Source organism: Bombus vancouverensis, chromosome 1, assembly GCF_051014615.1.
Source record: "Bombus vancouverensis nearcticus chromosome 1, iyBomVanc1_principal, whole genome shotgun sequence".
In the NCBI taxonomy this organism is placed as follows: domain Eukaryota; kingdom Metazoa; phylum Arthropoda; class Insecta; order Hymenoptera; family Apidae; genus Bombus; species Bombus vancouverensis.
The window spans coordinates 21,690,944-21,711,540 of NC_134911.1; the positions used below are offsets into that span (position 1 = coordinate 21,690,944).

The 20,597-nt window shown below is 39.0% G+C and overlaps 1 protein-coding gene across 3 annotated transcripts in view; it reads right to left on the bottom strand.

The window, feature by feature from the left end:
- Positions 1 to 20,457, bottom strand: part of GluRIB (Glutamate receptor IB) — a 338,467-nt gene extending 318,010 nt beyond the window's left edge. The window contains exon 1 of one of the 3 annotated variants that reach the window (XM_033337843.2): positions 20,212 to 20,457. In XM_033337843.2, the coding sequence (XP_033193734.1) occupies positions 20,212 to 20,434 (223 nt within the window). In that variant the 5' untranslated portion in view covers positions 20,435 to 20,457. The remainder of the gene's footprint in view (positions 1 to 20,211) is intronic. The other 2 variants (XM_033337844.2, XM_076622463.1) reach the window with 2 other exon arrangements.
- Positions 20,458 to 20,597: the final 140 nt, after the last annotated feature.

A 20,597-nucleotide genomic window follows, 5' to 3' on the forward strand; every position in this document is an offset into this window, starting at 1 on the left:
TTTTCTACGATAATTAACCAACACGGTACGGAAAATATGTCCTAAACCTAGAGCATAGACGATCTTGTGTAATTGAATTTTTCGGAATAAACTGGAGGCACGAAAAATTATTTCTTTCCTTTTTCTTTCCCGCTGATATATTTCATTTTTTATCGATTCTTCTTATTTCCACCGTTTCTTAACTTTGCAATTTTGTTAAAATTCTTAGTCTTTCTTAATTTATACCTTGATTTTTCTCTTTAACTGATTACCAGATTATTCCTCTACGAATATTACTAGAGAAATAAAATCTAACTAGAGATTTGTTTCGTCCAACGAAATCCACAACGATTTGTACTTTGATTCGGATATTTTATGTACTTTTACCTTCAATATTCTAGTTTTCCATTCCTCTGTGGATAATTAAATATGCTGCTGTATAAATTTAATGACGCACATCCTCGCTCTATTGTTCAACGATAAACCTGCATTCTAACAAACATTTATCGACGACACGGAATTCTTTTAATCTTCCATTTTAACGAATCATTCTATATACGTCCGTTTGCCACGGATAAGAAAGGTAGACGATGAAATTTCCATTTCACGAGCGTCATTCATAAAACGAAATAGATCGAAATTTCCGGTCCCGGCTTAACATCGCGACGATGCAGCATCGTCGAAGTACTCGATTAAGGATTTGCCGTGTGGGTAGCACGGGGGATGGAATATTACTACACCCATAAGCCGACCGCTTAATATATATCTTACAGTGGAACTGGGCCTGGCCGTGTAAATGCATACCTCATACGTGGAATATAACGTATGTAGCCAGCGTATCGTAAAATGAGATGTCGCACTAGCTTTTATGGTAGCTGAATCGAGATTAGATTTACTTTACTTCAGACGACAGACGTTTTCAATATAACTGGAAAGCCCCGAACGAGGCGTCGCGACGCTAGGGTAACAGATCATCTATCTGGAGAATTCTGCTACGATCCTTAAACGATACCGTGCGGAGCATACTACCAGAGGTACACAAAGGGAGGGTGTTTCAAAAGAACTTGAAAAATATTTCATTTTCAGGTTAATTAAAACGTAACGTCGATCTTCGTGCTAATTTCGATAAAGCTTCGTTCTGTCAGAGGAAATCAGATTTAAATCCCCTACGTGAAAATAGGATATGAAGGGGAATCTTCGTTCAACGTATTAAAAAACTGAAAGAAAAGAGAGAAACAAAGATACCGTGAAGTACGATAGATTTTATAATTTTATAATAACACTGATTTCAAATCTGAAGCCGATAGTATGATTTATGAATTAAAGATTCTCAGCAAAATACGAATCGTCGCATTTACTTATCTTTACTCATAGCTTCCGGCATCGTTCATCTACGCTATATAATATGAGTTATCGATCGAAAGAGTTTGAAATTACGGGAGTCACGCATTTATACATCGTCGGATAGAAATATGCGAGAGCGAGTACGAACTTCTATGTTCTCACGTAAAAGCTACTCTTTCACGCTTGAAAAGTAATTTATAACGCACTTTACTGTTTTTCGCTTTAAAAGCATTTTTAATACACCGAGAGGGGGGCGGGGGAGTGCACGACAACCGTTCGGAACGTGCGTCTTTCATTTCACAGAAATAAATTTCTACTCGTCTCTCGAAATCGTTTCCTTTAGAAAATGAGAGATGCGTGTCTCCTTCGTTAATAAAAAGTCAAAGAGAAAGAAACGTCAAATAAGAAACGACATTTTCCCTTCGTTCAATAACGAAATAGTAAGTAGCTCGTTCATTGACATAGATATCCATCCAGGCGCAAGATAACCGGGATAAAAAGCGAGAAGACATTGATCTACCGATGTAACTATATTCTATATTCATATAGTCGCGCGATGTTCACGTTTCTTTAAAAGAATATCAGAAGCCGTTAATTACTTTCACGGAAGAAAAGAAACGCACACAACGTTAATTTTCCCGCTGCAGATTTATTTTAAAAAGTAGACGTAAAATTACCCTTAACTTTGAAATTCTTTCTAACGATACAGCGTAAAATTGAAATACGCCAGTCGTAACGTACAATTTTTATACATCTTGTACGTACGCTTGATCATCCTATTCTCGTAACTCGTTTTACCAATCTTCAACTATCGAACAAATACCAACAGGACGCATCGCGCGAATTACCATCCCTTCCAATCGAAACAAATCAAATGATGGAACAAAATGTGAAGAGACGAAAACGATTCGGCGATCTCGTTGAAAACGAGAACCATCCGCAACCTCCATTGAAGAAAGCAACTAAAGTTTGACGATTCCACGGAGTTACAAAGGCTTGTAACTCGCGTGTCGTTCCGTAAACACAATTACCGTAAAATGAAATCAACGTTCTGTAAAGCAAAGGGGTGAGAGTGAGAGAAGGCTAAGGGTAGATGAGACGGGAGGAAAAGAGAAACGTAGAACGGACGAGCCGTGCCACGGTAAGTGGCGCGATTATAATTTCCAAGGAAAGGAGAGACCGAGGACTTCCCTTCTGCTGCAGTCTGTTCTTCTCAGCTCCTTTCCAACCCTCCCTGGCTCATCCTCCATACAGTCGCAATGCCACTCCACGGATGCCGACTTTGCAACTAGCTGCAAGGCGCGAGCATCCACAGGAAGTCATTAAAATATTCATTGTGACTCGTGACTGAAAATTTCTGGACCAAATAAACATTCGGATTTGTCGTCGCTCCGTTCTCCTCTTTCTCTTTCCCTCGTTTTACCCACGAAATCGCTCTAACCTGCCTTTTGCGTCGGCAATGTTCTTCAATTCGTAAACACCTTTATCACATTCCGTAATTCTACCGTTTCGACGTTTGAAAACTGATTCGTTTCATTTAAATTAATTATAGCGCAGTTTCTTCGGGTAAAACAAGTAATTACTAAACAATCTTCCGTTGAAATAGTCTGTTGAAATGTATAGTGATAATGGTTGTTGTATAATAAGAATATTTAGCGAATCTAACATATAATTGCTAGTTAGACTTTTTAAGGAACATGTATGACTAGTGTTGATAGGACTTGTTGCAAATTGTCGATAGACGCAATCGTATTTCAAGGTAAATTGGTTGCCTATTCGTAACCTAACACCTTAACCCTGGTTCCAACCTAATAGTTAGCGACCCTGAAACTAAGTATAAAGATTTGAAGGTCCTACGGTGATTCTCAGAAAACGATTCGAATTTAAAACCACACGAGTGATTGCCTGATCTTCGCAACAGCAAAATGTAAAAACATTCAATTGCATTTGTCCAACTTCGATTTTTAAAATGAAAGAAAGAAGAAGACTGTGTATGTAGCAACATGAATTTCACTTGTGGAGGATGTTTGGTCGTGTGGTAGTTTAAATGACGAGATTACTCGATGTCGAAACCGTCAAATATATTTTTAAATAATTATAAATACAGAGTGAACCGTAGATCGCTCGATACTGGTCGTTAAAGACTTGGTACTCCGAGGCAAAACAACAGCGTGGCTCGAATTATCCTTTAACTCATGTACCGCTATACACTTATCACAGCTCTAATTCTCTTCGCTAGCTTCCAGAGATTAACGTCGTTGTATCCTTTTTCTCGTCTGCTTGCCACTATTATTCGGCCGATTCGAGAAGTTTTATACCGCGACACATTTTTACGGTAAAACGTTGTCGAACACGTTCCTTCGAACATTTGAGAAGCAAAAACAAGCTCGGCAATATAATTTGTCGAGAACTGGCGCCCACGTTCCTTCCCGTTCTCAATACTTTCCACATCCTTCCACCGTTTCGTCCTTTTTCTTTTTACGATTTTTCCGCCTTCCACCCTTTTCAACGGGGGCATACATGCATGCCAACGGGAAACTTTCCCAGGTTTTAGTACGATACAAAACAATTCCCGGATCCACAGTACCCCTTTCCATGGCACGATCAGTTGGCCACCTTCTCGCGTTCGAACCTACTTCCACGTTACTTCGACTCTTTCCACTTCGCCTCGATTTTCCACGCGCCCTGCTTCGATACAGATTCCAAAACAGTTCTTGGCTCGGCTGCAGCGCCGTTATTCCCATCCCGTTTTGAATATAACACGGCCTACTTCGCGATTCATAAGGCAAACTACGCGTATGAATTCGCATTACTCGAACAGCGACTTGGATAATCGTCGAAATTTCTTCGCATTACCGTATCTGATAAACGCTCACGATTGTGCACTCGACCGTATACCGGTGATCCACTTTCCAAGAATAATTGTCTCTGGTTTCGAATTGTGGAATAGACGACGCTTCCCAAAAGAAGACGTAAATGAGTTGGAAGAAGAAAAGTGAAATAACCGGAGATCGCAAGAGAAAGCTATGAGAGGTGTATCTTTGTTATTTTTTAATGTCACTTTGCGTTTTATACACGAAGAGACTGATTTTAATACGGTGAAATAAAAAGGTGGTCCATAGATGTAATTCTTAAACGTAACCGATTAATTCACTGTCAAAGGTATAATTTGACGAAGACCACGTGGCACAGAATATGAACAGTTGATCCTTGATAATTCTCTGATTTTTTGTACGTAAGTGTTTTGATATGAAATAACGTAATATGTTCGAAGATATAAATCGTTTGTGAGTAAGCATCAGACCCGTGATGTTTTGTAAGAAACGAATATTGTAATAATTCTAGTCTTCGTGATATTTCTTAAACATTCAAAATGATTAAAAAGGTATCGAATTTGAAAATTCTTCTTTGCTCCAAAATACGAGCAAATTCGATTTATCGCGTTTTTCATTCGCAACCTTCGATTATTAAGACGATATTTATTTTGATATTACGACGACAAATATTTCGAAAATTTCGAAGACTGGAAAAACACGAATTTAATTCCAAAACCAAGGAAAAAAGTCAATTTTAATAACATAGAATCGATTGGCACTGTACTGAATTTAAAAACTGCCTCCCTGTGATGTATTATAGAAAATGAAACTGATGCTCCTCTTCTGTATTCCTCGAATCTCAGTGATAAACGAAACGAGCAGGATTTTCTAATTAAAATTTTTAATAATCTACGAAGAAACTCGAAGAAAATTTCACGTGCGAAGCTAACTAAATGCACGCACGTAGTTTTCTACGTAAGTATTTTACTTTTCAGTGGATCGTTAAAATTCGGTTTAGCGCTTTCTCGTTTTTCTCGCATGCAACTTACCAGCGTCAAGTCTAAAAGTAAATTCTGCCTCGACCTCTTTTGCCTCTTATCGTGGCTCCGTTTCGTTCTTTGAATAGCAGCGGGAGCAATGAAAATGATTAAACGCCAAGTCGCAAAGCCACCCTAATCCAGCGTCAAACGTGAAATCGGAGTTCGGTTAGCGGGTTCTTGCCTTTGTACAAGTTAAACGCCAAATCTTGCATGTGTATAAATAGAAATGGCTATCCCAGCTCGAGATTCATTAATCTTTTCTATTTGCCTTGCACTTTTTTTTGTATCTTTTTTTCAAAGTAAGGCAAATCTATGCTATCGTTCAGAAGTACATTTCCACTCAAAAGCCTTAGAACACCTACTTTTAAGAAAACTTCAATGTATAATACACATATGAACTAAGTATGCGCCATTCATATTGACATTGACATATACAGGGTGGTTGGTAACAAGCGGAAAGGGGGTGATTCTACGCGAAAAATGAGGTCGAAAATATAGAATAAAAATTTTTCGTTTGAGGCTTTGTTTTCGAGAAAATCGACTTTGAATTTTCGCTCGGTACGCGTGCACTTTATCGCGTCTCGTTATAACGGATCTCACTGTAGATCGTTGCCTCGATGGAAAAATTAAAAAAAAAATTTTATTCTATATTTTCCAGTTACCACCAGTTACCAACCACCCTGTATAACTTCTTTTATGTTCAACTTAAATGGACTGTTGACAATTATTTTCTTTTCGTAATATTTTTCGTAATATTTTTGTTGAAGTGGTCACCACTTCTAAGAAAACTCTACATCTGTTTTTTTTTTAGTTTTCTCAAGCACTGAAGCCATTGACAGCGTATAGACAAAAGACTGCGACGAAGGCAGACCATAAACAATAAACAGGGAACGTTGGCTTCGGGGTTTTCAGTTTTAGGGTAACACTGTTAGCGTGCGGATCTGGACCAGCTCAAATTGTATTCTTACTTCTAATTACACTACTGTATTAAAATATATTTTTTACCTTACAATTTATCCACGAGTTTCTCTGTTTATACATCAAATGACCTTCAACAATTTTTAATCGCGGGTGTATGTGGACACTTGCCCTTTTTTGATATGGTGTAATTTATTGGTAAATTTACAAACAATGAGTCTTATTACTCAAGGAATTGATTAGGTTATCCGAAATGTTTCTTTTGTTTTATAAGGAAATAATAGACGCGCAGTGTTTTCTGTTTTATATTAGTTCATTGAATTATGCACGAACATAATAATAGAAATAGAACGAAATTGATCATACCTAATTCAATAAAATAATATAAAACAGAAATTGTTGTTCATCTATTATACTTCTCGTTTAGTTATTAAACCATTGATAAGATAGAAAAGATGTTCCAAATTGATGGAAAGACTATAGTGACTAGTTGTAATAATATTTAAAACCGGTTAACACGCTTCAACGAATTTACTATTTAATTTCAATATGCTAGTGGCAGGATTGTAATTAAACAATTTAAATTTCAGGCGAGGTACATTAATAATATTTGTTGATTCCATGAAATATGCTATATGGTATTATATGAATACATATTACATATCAATATCGTATTGCATAAGTACAGACAATAGTAGATATTTATTAATTTATCAATTCTTACATTTTTGTAACATTCTTATATTGTTTCTACGAATAGACCAAAGTGTTCAAACGTTTAAGAACGACAGTGCACGTTAACGTTTTCGAAATGGGGACAGTACGACGTGACGAAAGCAAAAAATGAAAGAACGAAGAAAGAGAAAAAAGGTAGATCGTACGATGTTAAAATTCGGCTGCAGACACAACGAATGCATGAAATTTTCATATGGTACAAAAGAAAAGCCGGATAAAGCTTCGGCGCCCTTTTGCATTCTCATACTGAATCGCTTTCTCGTCACCAGCTACCCTACATCCCCAACATTTCCACGATTCGCAACATTCCGTGTGCAGTGAAAATGATTAAACGCCACCATGAGTCTCAGCGATGCCGCACTAATCCGGCGTTAAAGGCAAAACCAGAGTCAACTTTGGGACTGTAACTTGCGAGTTACCCTCCCATTACATACGTAAAACATGAAGCGTACAACATGAAACACGAAACACGAAACAGCCCGCATGCATTCGTGTAAGCGCATACGCAAAATCGTTCTCCCGGACCCACGTCTCCCTATAATTATCGCTTTATTTTCTCTACATCTCCTACCCAAACCTTTCTAGCCATCCTTGTGCCTCATCCTCGTCCTAGCGTTCCTTTTAACCTATGTACCTTACATTGAATCGTCTACATTATCAGAAAAGTGACTAGAATTACAATTTAATGGAAATACTGAAATGTTGTCTTGCTAGAGAATTTGCGCTAAATGTCTTCGTCATTAAATGCATCTACATTAGGGGAATTTTCATTTTGATGTTAAGCAAACCTGTACGTTACCGTATCAAAGATATAAACTTCAAAGGCAGTGTAAAATGAAACTATTTATAGAAGAGATTCAAAATTCTAGATCTCATACCATTCGATGCACAATATCGAAGGATTTAATAGATTCTAATATTCGTGTACTTATTCTTTCTCTTGTCGCATATTCTCATTCTCTTTTATTTGCTCCAAATAAACTACGTGAACATTTACAGACACATTGTCGTTCAAGACAACCAATCCATTAACTCGAGCGTAATGTAAGCGACATAATTAAAATCTTCAGTGGTGATGCACTCTTCCTTCTTCCTAACCTCGGACTCTGCTTTTCTACAAATTTATCCTTGCCATTTGAAAGTTAGTCGCATGAAATTTATATTCCCACGATCGTATAAGGAAATAGTTATTCAATTTAATCAAAATGCTAAATTTACTTCGTAAACTTGGAATAGAAGTTTCCCTTGTACGAGAGGTCGGAGGTAAAGGTGGCGAATAAATAAGAAACGGGAAGATTTCATAGGCAAAAAGACGCCTATAAAGCAATCGTGAAAACATATAAATAATTCTACAATTTTGCATCATTCGCGAACGAAACTGTTCGAAATCATACACAATGAATTTTATCGTCCTGAGAGGTGCATTAAGACTACGGAATATTAAACGTTCTGCGATCTACGAGCCTCTATGTTTCTCTATTCTATTCCATTTTCTCTTAATACAGCCACCTACACGTCGCTTTGTAACAGTGCGACGTAACAAACTATTTCTACGATCCTGTTATCATCTTTCCGGCTCTGAGGACATTCGTACAGGGACCGTCGGAGATAAAATGACGAACAAGAACAGGATTAATGGGCCATCGTATCACGCACAGTGGGCGATAAAATACCGTAGGAAATATCTCTTGGTGGCGAGTTCGAGCCATCCATGGAATTTACTCTCCACGACATCCATTATCTTAGATAATCTTCGCTGGAGTAAAGGTCGCCGAATGGACACTATTCCAGTTTCACCTCGTTCACGATTTCCCAACAAAAGTTACGATGCCAACTGAATTCCCTAAACCTAACCTGAAACCGTTGCTCGTTGAATCTAAGACCGGTGAATATAAGAACAGAGATGCTTCAAGTTTTACATAATCTCTGCGTTTAATATTAAAAAGCTACACCTTTTGAGGGTTTCGCGACAAAAAGTCGGATCGAACGGTCGGCTATGGATAAAGGAAGAGTGGAAAAAGCTGCAAAGTCAACTTGTATTCTTTGACGACTCCAATACTCGAGGGAAGGGAACGCGTATAAGAAGGTTCCTTGCGTGTCCCGACATATAAATAGGAATATCGCGAACCGAAGAAGAGGGTGAACCACGCAAGGCTACTATATAGAAATAAGCTAGACGGCACACCCCTGTCAAGTTCTTAAACCGCAGCGGTCTGCCAAGTGGGATTCTGGTCGTTCCGTGAATCCACGAGGTAACTCGTAACAGAGTCACCAAAGCGAAGAATTACGACTGGGACGTTGGATTTTCTTAAATTTCGAGAAGTTGTTCGATGCGAGACGCGGTGAATATCGATGATATTCTTACCTGCTTGTGGCCACTCTTATCATACCTACGTCAAATGCTATTAGGATGAATAATAAATTTGCTCGCGTCCCTCTGGGAGAACGCAATTATTGTATTAATTTTGTACACGTAAAATATATCCAACCTTGTAACGTATTATATTGATCGTATTACTATTTATAATTGCGTTGGATAGTTTACGTATCTTATTACTGTAAAATTTCTGGCGAAATAGATTTACAGTGAGATGGTAGAAATAATCTTATGTTAAAGAAGATATTAAGCCTTATTTCCAGAACTCTGGAATCAATAGGAGCAAAAGTAGATCATTTCCTTCCTTCTCTTTTTACCCTCTTTCCATTCTTCCCGTCTTCTTTTTAATTCCTTCGAGATATAAAGATCCCTCATTTTCACAAAAAAAAAAAAAAGAGAAGAGGCGAAACATCATATATCATTAAAAAGTCAGAAGAACCTAAAATAACTTAAGATTAACCTGGTCTATAATTATGAAACTTTTAATCCGCGTCAAACAAAACCTTATTATTATATTATTTAGGATTCATCGCGCGCCCAACGCGGATACATCTTTTAATGGATGTTGGTATAAAAATCGGAAGATCTTTCGGACGGAAGCCGACCGGTTGCGTTTCTTATCCCGACTTTAATTAAATTCCAAAGAATCGAAAGTAAGGAAAAGTTCTCAGCGGCAGTTACCGAACGGCTCAGCCACGCAGGTTTTAATAACCGTCCCGGATCTCCAGGCCAAGAAGAAGCTGGCAAATGGCTGTACGGCGTAGCTGCTGGCTGTGGAAGTCGAATAGAGAGAAGAGTATCCGAGCTCGACGAAGTCAAGCATCGATCTCTCTGCTTGTATCCTACTCTAACTTCGTCTCTTCTATCTCCCTATATCTATCCCTGTTCGGCCCTTCTCCAATTTCTTTTCGTTACTCTTTCGTTCTTAGAATCACCGTCTCTGCCTCGCAAGACTCGAACGTGTCTTATATCTATCTCTATCCCTTTCCATCTCTTCTTCATACAGTTACACCTATACCATCCTCCTCCATTTCGCTATCTTCTCCGTCTTTCCTCGCTGCGACACGTCTATCTACTTATCTATCTCCCCATGTCTCGTTATGTCCGTCTATTCGCCGTTTCTCTACTTCAGTATTCACCCCTTCGTCACGTTTTTTTCATTGCCTCGTAGCAGCCAGCCTGTCTCTGCTCCGCAGACAGTCGATACACGATGTTATCGCACGATCTTAAAGCATCATTTTCTAAGAACACCCTCTTACTTCGACTCGTGAATTTCATATACATACATGTAAAGTGTTAAAAAGAAGGGAGGCTACGTGAAGATCGGAGAAGGAATCGCTATATAATTCAACTAGTGTCTCGCGAGTAGCGTTGAATTATTCAACTTCGTGAACCCTGCGGATTTTCGTTCAATGCTCCCTCAGATTCGTCCGTATCGTTAAATACAACGCGAGTTGTTTGCGCTCATCAAGTAGATCGACTCGAGCGCGAGATGACGCTTGTACCGTACGCGAAAGAATTATATGAATATTATTTTATTAACATCCATTAATAATTAAGAATGAAAAAAAAGATGTCTAACGAGCTTATAGTACTTAGCCAGAAGAATAAAAGTAAAACTCATTTACAAGGTCGAATGCTCTTAAATAAGAATGATTTTACGTACAAAGTATCGTTCTTGTGATTTACATTGACTACAAGCTTTTTGTTTTTTTCGATGGATATTATAAGACCTTAAGGTCGCAGACCTTTCTTTTTTTAACACCCTGAAAATCTGTCTGTCTGTCTCTCTCTCTCTCTCTCTCTATCTTGTTTCGCCTTGTTCTTTCTTTTTAGCTGTTTCCCCCGGTTCGTCTTTTTCTCGTACGATGACACGCTTATCTCGAGTAAAAATTTTTCGCGGGCGTACACACCGTAGCCGCAAAAGCGACTAAAAACAGTTTCTTTTTCGGAGAGTCGCGTAACTGCGTGCTTGAGTTTCGTAACGACCCGCGCTGTTCTCGGTGAAAACATCAAAGCGAAGTATCTCTTTCGCGAGATAAATATCCAAGATAGAAAAATTCTAGATTCTTTTCATCTTTCTTCGCGTTGCTCTTACGTTGTAAGGAAACGGGGCAACGTTAATTCGACGTTACACGGACATTTTATGCAGAATTGCGAGTCACAAGATTTCAATGTAACGCGTCAGAAATACAGCTGGAGTAGCGACGCGTTAAACAAACACAAATCGGCGGATGGTGTGCGAGTCAGTGTCGAAGATAACGTTATTCCCTAGTCGAATTAATATGGAAACAGTGGCGACGTACATGCCACTTTGCCTACTGAGAATCCTATTTGATTAATGCCAGGCGTAATCATCGGTCGTGTAACGTTAGGATTGCTTTGATGTCCGCATTGTATAATGTAAAAGTCATCTCGTAAACCAAACGTCGATGGATAAACATGCTTACATTTGGACATTCCAATTATCCTTCGACTCCACCCTTTTCGTTAGAATTCTATTTCAATCTCGTCGTTTTCATCTGTATTTTTAATTCTAATTGTTCTCCCTTCTTGCAATCTTTTTACACGCAGTGTATATCGAACATATCGTAAGACTATAAATTTACATAAAAACTACGAAGCAGCTCGAGCTTCATCTAAGGATTTACTACCTAGTCACCTCGATAAATCAAGAAATTACCCTCCATTTGTTTCCATCATCTTTCTGCCTCTTGCCTCTTTCCTTAAATTTTTTAAACCTCTTCCACCTTCGCGAACGTTCGTCTTGAGTCTTGACAGGGCACGTGGAAATATAAAATAGTCGATCGTCGAATTGTTCGTCGTCTCAATTAACAAAACGATCTCGCGTCGTTAATCGCTGCAAGACCATTACTGAACACTCGTGTGACGTAACAACGAACAACGAATACGAACGGTAACTTGAATTACCAAGTCGTATAAAGGACGTTTTCCAAAAAAGTTGTCACAACTACGTCACTCGATCAAATTGAAGAAGAAGAATTTCTCGTCTCTCTCGAAAGGTATCCTATGCCGGAAAATGGATAGAAAAAATGTAATACCACTTTGCGAGACAACAGTGACCGTGAGACAAGACGTATGTATGACCTATCGTACAGCTACATCACTGAACGTATCTTTCGTAACAGCAAGACGACATCGGCTGAAAACCCTCAGGATGCTTTCCACCGAAGACATACCCATCTCTATGTGGAAAAGCGGCTCGGTAATATCGGATTACTCTTGGTCGTGTCTGATGCTTCTACGTACTATTGCTACGTTGCTCGTAATGGCAGGTGTATTCCGCCTCCGCGATACGGCAAAGCTCGTGTGCAATGGTAGGGTAACATTATTTTCCGATACAGATATACGTTCCATTGACACTGACGATCACACAGCAGAAACGACACTGCGGAACGTCGAAACACGTTTAAAATGCTCTCACATAAATATTTCGCTCTTCTGCATACAGATACGTTAACGTTCGCTCTTCTTCGAGTTGTTACTCAACGAGACTGGGGAGGAGATACATTTTATAACAAGAAATTTATCAATGATGTCTACTTGATGTATGTATATCGTAGAGCGTGTTTGATCAAAGATACGAGATAGAAGATTATATGATACAGGCGAAAAAGCTGTTATACGCTTTTGCACGAGGACAAGAGCAGGTTTCATGGATGGCGGGAATAAGTTGGTCGTATCTGGAATAAGCTTTGTTGTAGCGTAGCGACGCTCGGAATTCCTGTTGATACGTTGTAAATGGTCGTTGGGGTGTTACATGAGATAGTACATATCTGAATGCTCTCATTAACATTTCCCCCTGTTTTCATAGAAGATATTACGCGTAATTTGAACGCGTAACGTGAATTTCAAATAAAATATAAATATAAGAGGAAGATTCAAAGAAACGTACGATCAAAATATTAAGCTTTGTATTGATAAATGTTTTTAATTAATAGCTTGTTGTTCAGAGTTGGCAAATATTATTTGAATTCGCCGCTGTTTCAGTCCTTTCGATATTATATGTGATTTGAATTATCGTAGCACTTCGTCCTTGTCCGTTGATATGTCGCAAATCGAAGACTTTAAGTGTAAAACTACAGGAATAAAATTACGTCTCTTTTTATTTCCGTGTACTGAGTTTACCTTTGAACCGACACCCACATATTCCGAAGCAATCTAATCTGCCATCTAATTTTGTTTTATCCTGGAAAAAATGATAATTGCCTAAACTTCTTTCAATTTCATAAAATACAGACTCGCGCTCGATCCAATTAATTTTATATCTCCAAATGTCGTAGCAGTGTAACCGACTGAACGAAATTGTAAACAATTTCAATGACCGCGATGAAACCAACCCCAACGAAGCAATTAATGAATCTTATTAAAAAGACGTGTCTCGTGAATTGTAAGTAATTCCGTGAACTTGGATGGCAGATTTCTCCAGATCGGTGGCTTTAATGGCGAGTAACTTCGCAGGAATACAGACGATATTGTAAAGCACGCTTTAGAGAGATATCTCGCGTGGTTGGCCGTCGTGTTCAAGCATAGTAGAATATGCGTCGATGGCCATACACGAGCCGGCGGTTTTGTCATTCTAATAGAGGAGCCAATGCATCAATTATAGAAACACAGCCGAGCCAGTCTCGCATTACACGGCCGCCGAATAACGCGGTCCGATTGCGCCCGATTATGTGAATAATAAATTGGCATTCGGATGCTATCGGTACCCGAGACATTCGCCGTTCAGAATGCCAACCTTTTGTACGGATTACTCTGTGCGCGAATTAGTATAATTCGCGAGGAAAGGTCAGGTACAACGCCGTGCCGATTCATAAACTGTATGGAATCGAATCGCGTCCACGGTATTTGTACCGTTAGGACTCGTCTGATGAATCGAAACAACAGAAATCGTCTCGTGAATATGAGTTTCGTTCGCAACTTTTTGAGAAAAGCTTCGATAGTAATATACAAGAAGATCTTAACTTCAGCTTAAAGAATTCGTGACACATCGTGGATATATTTCTACCAGTGATTTATTCATTTTAAGAGTTGGAGAGTTAGCAAGGTACATTGAAGTAGTAGATACGTATATACAAGTATACATATACCTTACACGATTCCTACTTTTTCGTTATAGAAATTAATACGTAAAGAATAATAATTTGAAAGATTTTCTATCGTAAGTTAGTATTTCTAAGTAGTAACGTTGAAATATTTTGTTCGGTAATTTGAAATTCATCATACACAGCCTATGTTGTGATACTTTTACATCGATTAAAAATGATACTTTTCAGCTTTATAAAAAGTAGCATTTTCTTTCGTTAAAACGTAGATCAAAGCATTATAATCGCAAACGATATAGTCGAAAACCAATTCTAAAATCGATCATTTTTTTTCGATACGTAGTTATCTCTGAAGAGACGCGTACATCAAGGATTCATTAAGGATTACGTTAAAAATTCTTCCATTTCACAGGTAAATCTCGCCACTCGAAAATAATCCATAACGGTATATACATATGCATAGAGTTACCGTGACGAAGTAGCAGCAAAATACTTTTTTCCACAGACACCTCGATCGAGCACTCATTCCGCCAGCCAATGCCCGGGAAACGCGGTAAAATTCGATTTCGTCGCAACGTGCGCGTTCTAGCAGCGAGAGGGAAATTCTTCAATGATGAACACGACGATACAGAAGCTACGAGCACATCGCCCTGTCTCTCTTGTCTGATAGCGGGCGTGCTATTAATCGCATTAGTCGGACGGTAGGTCGCTTGAGTGGTAGGTACCGCTACCTTCCTCTACAAAGGCATCGTACCTTTGCTCGCGTCGTTCGAGATGCTACTTGCCAGACGTTGCCAGCATGAACACAGCTGGAAGACAGAAATTTTCTGTTCTCATCGAATCAAAAGACTTCGCCCGACCACCCCATAGCCATTCTAATTCCATTTTGTCGACACGGTGATTCGAGAAGGAACCGCTATATAATTCACGCCAGTGTCTCGCAGCTACTTCGGTGCTGAATTTTTGGAATTTTCGTTTAATACTGGCAGAAATTCGCATTTATTGCGTGGTACAGTGCGAGTTCCTTGCATTCGTCAAGCAGATCGATTCGAATAGAAGACAACGTGCACTTGTACCGTGCACAAAACTATTGTACTATATGAAGATCACGGGAAAATATGATAAATCCATCTTTGTTAATTTTACGTGTATCATTATGACACTTTTATGCTAAGAAGAACTATTTGAATATGATACAGCGGAAAAAAGAAACAACCTGATAGATTTGAAGATATAAACTTGAAAATGGTACTGGTGATAAGCGTACGATGTTCTTATAAGAAACGAATAATATTAGTTTAGTTACCACGTGAATTTAATTTAACCGATATTAGTTATTAATATCGTTAAAGCATTCAGAAAGGTGACGAAAACAAATATTTAATGCTAAAGTTAAATGCGAAGATAGATCTGACGTGGAATTCCACCAATTGTTAACAACATACAGAGTTTTAAAGTATATGGTGGCATACAAGAGAGAAAATGTAATTTATGTGTTACATCCGTAACCTTTGTACCATATATATGTATAATATGAAAATCAAATGTTAAAGATCAAAGTAAATGAAATGTCAAAAAGGATTCGTTGATTTTTAATGCTTTATGGATGATGTTTGCCAGGATTATTGCCGTGTTTGTATTCATAGTATCTACTTTGTGCGAACAAATTGATGTAGTATGGATCTTTGCGTACAATGGGGAAATACGGCTATATGATTCCTTTGTCCGCCGTATAAGCGTCTTTGGTGGATAGACAAGACAAGTACGAAGAAGGTGCATTTTATTTTCAAATAAAATACAAATCTCACAAAGCGTGCGTTTTACGAAGGATTTAATGTTAAAATTTCGACTAATTTCATTGGAAAGCTCTGTCGAAAAAAGCTGGCGCTAATTGGACGAGCTCGGAACGTTAAGATAACGAAATACTGTTTGTAACTGAAAATTTTTAAGTTGTATGGAAGATAAAAAGCCGAGGTGGTTGCCACGAAAAGTGAGTGTAATGGAATTTTTTCGCGTCTTCTTTGTTCATCAGCGTAAAAGCATCGTACACGACGTAAGTAAAATTCGCAATTAAGTTCTACTGCTTAAAAAGTCTACTCTTCTATACGTTGAACCTTGACCGCGATTCCGCCACAGTGCACTCTACACGAGGTGAAAACGAACCTCCGACGCGTCAAGCTTTCCCTTGACGACCGAACTGGTTCCCCTGAATTTTAAAGTATACCAGAGAACGCTAATGATCCCCAGCAAACAATTTTGTTTATAAAGACACCGTGTATAACGCGATGACAAAGATCGTAAATATAATTATTTACATTTACACAAATTTTGTACAGCATAAAACTTGAAAATCGTGTTTGTCATAAAGAAATCTAATTATTTCCATTGACGACTTATCTTACATTGTACATTTCAATCACCAACTTCTGCATCTTAAGATTCAACATACTCAATTGAATTTCTTCAGAAGTTACGACTCTTATATGTCTCTTTCGGCAAACATACCAAGTATTCCGATAGACTGGAAGAAACAGCGTACCGTGGAAGTACGCGTGGCGCGACCGCGTGGACAACAATCCACCGCAAGTGTATTTTAATCCGGCGATTTATATCGGAATACGTAATGTACGTGCGACGTGACGTCGACCAGGAATCGGCTGAGAACTCTCTTAAAACTCCCTGCAACGAGCGACTCGGGTGAATCGGGGTGGACGAGGGGCGAGGACGGGTATCATAAGCGAGGTCAAGTACCGATGACGCGTTCCGTTGATATATTTTCGCCGCGGTCTTTCGCATAATTCCGTAAAAATATACAGAGCGAGTGGTGGTGAAGTGGTAGAGAGCGCCCTTCGAGTAGCAAAGAAAGCCGCCGTGCGCTGTATAACTTGGCAAGGCAACGAACCTTCCAACTATCCTCATCCTCCTCCAACGTCACCACCACCTCTCGTGCCACGACCTCCTCCTCGCCTTTTCGTCGACTTAGCCGGTAGTTCTCTACCTACATACCTACACGAGTGGAAGAAAGACACCGCCATTTCTATAGGCATTCATCATTCACTCTTCGCTCAACGTTCCTCTCTTCCTCCGCCTCGTTCTCTGTCTCTCGCGCATTCTTTCCTCCCCTTGCTCGGCGCCCTCTTACATCAACCACTGTTTCTGTATTTGTTCGTCTCACTCTCGCGTCCACTTTCTCCGTTCCCTTTCCAGCCTCGCGCGAGACATCTCGCTCGCTTCTTCTCCGTCTTACCCTTGCCCACGGCGTTTTCACCCGCGGCCGCCACGCTTTCCTTCTCTCCATAGTCATTTCCCACAACTTCTAGCGTTACGCAGCTGAGATGCGCATTGACGGTAATCTAGCAGGCTTTTAACCGAATATCACGCTTCTCCGTCGAGCGAGACATTGATGACCGATTTTTGAATCCCACCGGGAAATTATTGGCATTAAGAAGGAAGATGGGAAAGAGAGTAAGTAGAGTAAGGGACAGACGGAAGAATGTTTCCGGCAAATTCTGTGGGGAATGAAACTTTTTGAGAAGATACCCTCTAGATAAGAATCGAAGACCATAGGTGAGAAATAGTTTGTATAGTTTGAGTCTGGTTCACGTGTATTTTGATCTTTTTGATATTCTGATTTCGATATTGGTACCTGGCTAATTTTAACACTTTAATAATGGAATATTGCGAAGACATAAGGATTTCAAGTAATATGTAATTTGAATTATGTTAAATCAATAATGTAGGAATAATAACCAAAGCCTCTTTAACCCGTACGCTTGACCAGCGCCACATACGTGCGACGCTTTAAGATTAATCTGGATTTAATTTTTAGCTGCGAAATAAATGAACGCGTAACCGATGTGCTTGGTCAACAGAAAAAAATCTCAAAGTAATGTTTATAATAAAAATATATTGTATTATTAAAGATTCATAAAAGTAACGGAAACAAAATATGACGTGTGATAGACGTTAATGTTTTATTAAATTTTCATTGTTCGCGATAAATGTTTGATCGATAAAGTGTTAATACGGTGGATACTTGAAACTATCACTGTATGGCAATATAAAAATTAAAAAGAGGGCTAACCTGATAAATCCACAAATGCACGTCTCTTAAAACTAACTATTAAATCTACGAAATCTTCCATGAAATGAACAATATAATTTCGTAATAATAATAAATAATAAATATTCTTCGAGCAAATGACAAATATATTTAATCTGGAAAATCAAATAAAAACACAGTATCGATAATATCAAATTAATTAACACGTTAAGTATCATACTACTGCTCTACGGTTCTACTGTAAAAACGAAAAATGTGATTTATCATGTTTCTCCCTATTTCCAATTGCGAATATTTTTTAACGTATTCCCCGTTTCCTTGTTTAATTACGCGCACTTTGTGTGCTCACAAACGTGTCGTTCAAACTTACGCTCCCAAGCGTCTATATGTACGATGGCGTCATTCGGTGGCAGAGTTAATATTAGGGTTGCTATAACGTTATATGAAATAACTTTAAACTTAGCTTAATTAAGTTGAAACTTCGACGTAAAGATTTCGATTTCGAGAAAATTATTTTAATTGGTGGTACCGAAACGATTTATGTAGATACTTGTGTATGTATGCTATTTGATAATTGAATTTCAATATATATAGATTTATGATGATTTTCGTTCGTTGGAAATTAAAGAAACAAATTGTATGCCTGTTATGACATCGGATAAACGCCGCGGGTTTCGAAAAACGTGCTCAGTATTTTAAAACTTTTCAGTATTCTGTTCAACCAATGATTTTGAGATAAATAGCGAATATTTTTTTAATCGTGGTTATTTCAACCAGAAACGTAACCAATGATGGATTGATCAATCGGTACAATTCTATCACGGGTTTGCATTTCATGATTTCGCTATCAGATGGTTTACTCGAATCTATTCCCTCGTAAACACAGAGGCAAATACTAATTTAGCGTAACGGAAAAAAAATAGTAATAACGTAAATCGTAACATTTATATTATTTAATAATTTTGCTTTGTATTACTGAAATCGATGTTTAATTGAAAGCATGCGATGAAATAATACTTCGTATGTATGAGGCCACTTAACAAAAGGATACGTAATGCGAATTTAATACGTTTCATAATTTATTATTCGTTCTTTTCATTATTGTTTTCCGAACAATTGTACGTATGGATATAACAATATAATTCTACGTGATAAAGCATAACAAGCACGTCGTCACGACTAGAACGTTCGTACATGCGATTTATAAACATTTCAAATGGAACGTATTTCCCTTCGTTGCGAATTCAACCGAAAAGACTCGACGGTGAATGTTTTCATAATCACGACAAACTGTAATAACGCTACTGATTTTTATTTACTGTTTCTAGAAATAGCATGTAACACGGGGGACAACAACAGAACTACGAGCTTCCGTCTCGAACTCTACCTGGATTGTTTACTTCGCTGCGATTACGCGTATTTTCATAAAAACAGAAAAGAAAACATATTAGTTTATCCAACGAACGAACGTATCAAACTCGAAGCACTGGGGATTCTAGGAACGACGACGACGATCGTTCGTTCGTTTTCATCGCATGAAAAACACGTTATTTACACGACCATCGCTTGCTTCCCCCTTTCACCTGCTCTCACGTCGTCAAAGAGAATCATGTGCAAAAGCTTTCACGCGGACCGTAGCAACTGCACATCAAGAACGCGGAGTATTTACTTCCAGCCAGCGTTGAATAGACACGTACGGGTCGACTCGAGTGCAACAACCCTCCATAACCGTTGGAGCAGTTGCACAACGTTCGACCAGCGATGTCGCGCAACGTGCCTCTGTCGTTGGCCGTACGACGCCCGTACGCGTGTTTCATGCCCACGGAATACTCGGCCGATTCGATAGAAAACACTCGATAGCTACACTCACCGATGGAGATCTTGTCCGGATACGCTGCTGGCAGCAAGATCATTAAAAGGCCCAAAGCGGTGGTCATGATGGTGGCAGTGGAAGCCGGCCTGATGATCGAAGAAGAACTCACGACGTTCCTGGTGTTTCCAAGCGCGGAAGACACGACACCGAGAAAAATCGTGGCGCGGCGTCGTCGCCGCGACGAGGGTGGTCCACCCGTTCCGTAAACAACCGGGAGCATCTTCCGTGCTCCGTGGTCTGACACAAACTGCCGTACTCCACTTGGCGTGAACTCGATCTCGCTTGAACCGCCCCAGCATCCCTCTCTTCCACGCTCTCGTGTCCCTCCCGCGTCACCCCGCGCTTACGACCAGTCGTCATTTAACCAGCCCTACCGCCCTTCT